Below are 5,416 nucleotides of genomic sequence, written 5' to 3'. Positions count from 1 at the left end.
GTAAGTTTACTTTATAGTCCAACCTTTTAATAAATAGGTTTAATATATGTTATAGTGCCCCAGAAAGGTTACCTGACTCTCAAAGGTGTCAGAGACACACCGAAGAATTTCCTGATTCCCAATAATACTCCATAATGCTATACCTGCTCTGGCAGTGCAACCTTGATAGCTGGGAGCTGCTTTTAAATTCTACAGTCAGCGACACAGCTGTAGAAGCCCTGTGTTGTCTATTCAGGAATGTAGATCTTGAAATGCCAAAAGTGATTAAAAAAAAAAATATACTTCCCCTTTCTTCAACCAATATAGGGATCCTACTTACAGAGAATAAACTATGTACCAAGGCTATATACCCTGAATTCTTACTCTTGTCTATCTTTTATATAAAGACAATTCTTGTCTATCTTTTATACTTACCAATTTATCAGTCCCGTGATCTGTCTTCACCTCAGAACTAAGTGGAAGAAATAAGTCTGCTGTTGTATGCTCTGGGGGAGGTGCCTCCCCAAGAACTATCAACCCCTGCAGGATAGAGAGGAGAGAAACCGCATAAATGAGTGTTATAAATTACAAATTTAATTTAGGAGTTAATCTCAAAAGCACTGGGGTTGGTTTACCAGAGACCTTTTCCCTTATCCTGTGGTTCAGAAACAAACTATGCTGGCAGCAGCTTTACTTCTCCCCCCAAAAGTCATCTGAACAAAAGACCTAGCAGAAGCAGAGTATTTACCAAGGCATAATACTCAGACCCAAGGTTCCTCTCTCTTCCACTTGCATGTCACTTACATGTCTTGTTAGCCATTTAGCATCTTTATGCAGATCTGCTAGATCTGGAATCTTACCAGATTATGGTACTTCAACTAGACTCTACTGGATTAACAGCAGCAACGCAGTTTTTCTACTTATCTTTATCATGGATGTGGCTTAAGAATTACTAAACTTAAAGTGCTATTATTCTAAATCATGAGCTCAACCAACTGTACCTGAACAAACAAAACAACTGAGTGAGGCAGGGCATGGTGGCTCATGCCTGTAATTCTAGTATTTTGGGAGGCGGAACAACTGCTTAAGGCCAAGAGTTTGAGACCAGCCTGAACAAGAGTGAGACCTCATCTCTACCAAAAAATAGAAAAATTAGCTGGTCATGGTGGTACACACCTGTAGTCCCAGCTACTAAGGAGGCTGAGGCAAGAGGATGGCTGGAGCCCAGGAGTATGAGGCTACAGTGAGCTATGATGATCCCACTGCACTCTAGCCCAGGTGAGAGAGCAAGACCCTGTCTCAAAAAAACAAAAACCAACCAAACAAACAAAAACACAACTAAGTGAAACAAAGGTGGAACAGTCCCCTGCAATTTATTAGAAGCCAAGAGCTTCTAAAATACTGCACCACAGGCATCTGTTGCTCACAAGCATAAATATTACCTCAGGTTAAGTTCCTGCTTGACAATCCTGAATCCGTATCTTACATTCATCCCAGGAAATAATAAAAAATGTAAAAAGAAATTAAAAACAAGCCCACAAATCCTCTCCATAGTAGGTATAATGAGTCCAGCTTGGTAAAGGCATAACTTAGTTTACTATGAAAATAATAAACAACAAATATCACACATGAATCCCTCTATGAATGAAAGAAGAGGTGACCAAAATCACTTTATGACACTGTGTAACAGAAAAGCTGGGCAGAAAGGCAAGTGACCAGGGCTCCCAATCTCTTTCTCTGGTCTAGAAAATAAAGAGATCTAACTAGATTAAGAAGCTTTTAATGGCAATTTTGTATTCGAATCAGCTGGGGAAACTCACAGACTGTACTTGCCCATGTCCAACATCAAATCTACTCAGTACTTCCGGGGGTGGGGCTGGATATTTTACATTCTTAAAAACTCCCCTGTTAAGTCCTAATGTGAGCTCTAAATTGAAAAATATTAGACTTGATCAGTTTTGGCTCTCCATCAGAATCCCTCTGAGAACATCCTAAAAGTGTAGATTTCAGGGCCTAGAGATTCTGACTATATTAGTCTGAACTCCCTAGGCCATTGTGAGCCACTGAACCAGATGATACATCTCTCGGGTCCTTTCTAACTCAAAAATCTCTATGAAATAGGGGATATAAAGAGATGAAAAAGGGGGGAAAGATATTAAGAAAAGAAAATGGAATTTTATCTCAGTTTTTTAAAAAAGGATACAAAATATACCTTTCCCTCCCCCCTGAAAGCAAGAGAAACACCCCCCACTACTCTGGAATAAGACTACACCTAGCCTATGTAGAAAAATGAAGACTCCTCAGAAACAAAGATAAAGGCCATTAACTAATAAGCAAAAAAAAAAAAAGTTTATGCTACCCTTCAAAATGAGGTTTCTCTAGTTAAGAGAACTTCCTTTTTTTTTTTCTTTTGAAACAAAGTCTCACTCTGTTCCCCTGGCTAGAGTGCCACAGTATCAGCCTAGCTCGCGGCAACCTCAAACTCCTGGGCTCAAGCGATCCTCCTGTCTCAGCCTCCTGAGTAGTGGGGACTACAGGCGTGAGGCACCACAGCGGCTGATTTTTCCTATTTTTAGTAGAGATGGGTCTGACTCTTGCTTAGGCTGGTCTTGAACTCCTGACCTCAAGTGATCCTCCCGCCTCAGCCTCCCAGAGTGCTAAGATTACAAGTGTGAGCCACTGTTAAGAGAACTGCTTCAAAATATTTTCTTCCCTCAATCACAAGCATAAAATAGACCTTACAAACTTTACCATTTCAAAGTAAAAACTATTTGCAAAAGCCAGCTATCTTGCATACTATTACCTCCTCAAAACACTGCATTCAACAGATATTCCCTGCTTTAGAGCCCAAATTTCCTCCCCATTTCCTGTATAAAGCAAGCCCAAACTCATCTTGGTATTCAAAGTTGCCCCAGAAGGCTGGGAACAGAAGCTCACACCTATAATTCCAGCACCCTGGGAGGCGGAGGCTCCCTTGAGGCTAGGAGTCTGAAACCAGCCTAGGCCACATAGCCAGACCCTGCCTCTACATGAAATTTAAAAATTAGCTAGAGGTGGTGGCACGTGCCTATAGTCCTAGCTACTTGGGAGGCTGAGAGGGGAGGATCACATGAGCCCAGGAGTTTGAGGTTGCAGTGAGCTATGATCAGGCGGCTGCCCTCTAGGCTGGGTGACACAGTGAGACCTTGTCTCTAAAAAGAAAATAAATAAAATTAACAAAGTTGCCCTACAATCTGTCCCTATCTTATTTATCTATTTCCAACTACTTTCCTCAAATATTTCTGGTGTTATATCAATCTCATTATCTCCTAGATAAATGTTAGAATGTATGTGAAGTTGTTGCTGTTGTAGGTGAGGGTTATTAGTCAGTAGAAAGCAAATAAACTGAATTAACACATTGACTGCCATGGGAGTTGTATTTATTAACTCATGATAGTTTTGAGACCTTGTGAAGCATATGTAACTTACACATCTCTTCACCTTACAAGCCACGAGAACTATTTTTCAAGTTGCATATAACTCATGCACAGAAAACAATAAAAAATAAACTTTTTATTAAATTAGAAAGCACTGTTTTGCTTTCAAAGTTTTTATTCTATTTTTATAATAAAACACCGCAGCCCCAAGGAAAGACATTTTTTCTAGTGTGGTAATGTGTTAAAAGTTACAACACTACCTATTCCTATGTCTTTCTTCATACTCGTTCTTATGTTTTATCAGTCCGAATTGCCATTCATCCTTCTAAAGAGATTTTCAAGTCCAAGTCCCACCTGCTTCCAAGAAAAACTCCCCGATTAAGCAAGTGCCCACTTGCTTTAGTCACACTGCCGGACTTCTTAAACTATGATGATTGTATCTTACAGTCTGTGTATCTAAATCTCATTTCCAAAGCAGGCCCTTATGCCAAATTATTCAATTATTGCCTCAATTTGTTGTTTAAATATTAATTAATGATAAGCTCCTTGACGATCTGGACAAAATACATTTGAATTCCTCATATCATACAGAGTCATACACCAAGAAATGAAATGCATAACAAATATTTGTTGAATTTTAGGTTAAAAGTTATTTCCTAAAAGGAAAATATTAAGTTTACAATAATTATAGCCAGAAGGCTAAGTAAATCAAACTGTTAGGTATAAAATATCTCCTTCAATTTTTTTAACAGTACTTTTGAGTTGCTGTTACACAAATTTTTTTTTAAGGTATACAAAAGTCAAGACACAATAACCAATATTTCCAGAGGGAAGAATTTTTCCTTAAATTACAAAATACTTTCTAAAAACACCCCTCAGAGAGACTATGAAGACACCTTTCTGAGAAAGCATTATAAAACTTGGTAAGAATCATCTAATTTTCCCATCATTTTATAGACCCACAGAGGATGTGGGCTGAAGGTTATGTCTCAATAGGCCAATTCATGGTAGAACTACAGCTAAAGGCTGGGTCTAACTGCTATTTTGTTTTTCTCTTGTTCATTTAAATTAATCATTTATCCATTCATTGATATTTTTTTGGTGTTAAAGATACAAGAAAAAAGAATAGACCCATCCTCCTTCCTCCCCCTCCCCCAGGCTATCCATCAAAGTGTTTATTACGTTCTAACATTGGAACAAAAACAAACAACAAACAATATGAATAGGTAAATGTTACAGAGCACATTTGAAGGTGTTAAATGCTAGAGAGAGCGAGATCTTGCAGGACCTTATAACTTATGAGTATTTTGGGCTTTTATTCTTGGATGGGAAGTCACTGGAGAGTTTTAAGCAGAGGGGAGAAATGATCTGACTTATGGATGGTTTAAAAGGATCAAGCTAGCTTTTGTGGTCACATAAAGAGTGAGGGACAGAGAAGCAGAAAGAACAATTGCTTGGACAAAATAAGTTGGCCTCTGGATATATATTTGAAGACAGAATCACCCAGCTTTGCAAACGTGCTTCAGGATGGAAGGGAGTTAGAGACCCTGCCAAGGTTTCTGGCCTTCGCAATGAGAAGAATGGAGCTCCCCTTCATCTCTTCGGAGGTCTTTTGAATAACATTAGTTTTAGTTAAACCTACTTTTGTGAATATGTGCTCAAGCACTACATTGATACAACTAAGGGTCATCCATACAATGTTTCCCCTCTCTGCCAAAATATGTAAATTCACTATAGCATACAAAAACAAACACTAGGGTCCTTTAATTTATACAGTACCTCATCAAAAAGGACAAAAATAGCTAAGAAGAGGGTAAGCAAATAAAAAGCATCCAACTAGCTAAAATTCATTCATGCAGGTAACATTTACTGAGTGGTTACCATGCTCAGGACAGTCTGGAACCCTAAGAATAAGGAAAAAAAAAATAAAAGTGATGTGAGAGCAGAAAAGAAGTAGAGCCTAACCGAAAAGACTGATAGAAGTGAGGCTTTACAGAGATCTATATAATTAAATATTCCCT

The 5,416-nt window shown here is 38.5% G+C and overlaps 1 protein-coding gene across 1 annotated transcript in view; it reads right to left on the bottom strand.

Moving 5' to 3' along the window:
* KANSL1 (KAT8 regulatory NSL complex subunit 1) overlaps positions 1 to 5,416 on the bottom strand; it is a 309,308-nt gene that overhangs the window by 83,810 nt on the left and 220,082 nt on the right. The window contains exon 4 of the mRNA XM_012655229.1: positions 415 to 519. Coding sequence (XP_012510683.1) covers positions 415 to 519 — 105 coding nt within the window. The remainder of the gene's footprint in view (positions 1 to 414; positions 520 to 5,416) is intronic.

The sequence above is a fragment of the Propithecus coquereli genome, unplaced genomic scaffold, assembly GCF_000956105.1.
Source record: "Propithecus coquereli isolate 6110/MARCELLA unplaced genomic scaffold, Pcoq_1.0 Scaffold469, whole genome shotgun sequence".
Taxonomy (NCBI): domain Eukaryota; kingdom Metazoa; phylum Chordata; class Mammalia; order Primates; family Indriidae; genus Propithecus; species Propithecus coquereli.
The sequence above is the reverse complement of the archived record's forward strand: the minus strand, read 5'-3'. Positions and strand labels throughout refer to the sequence as shown.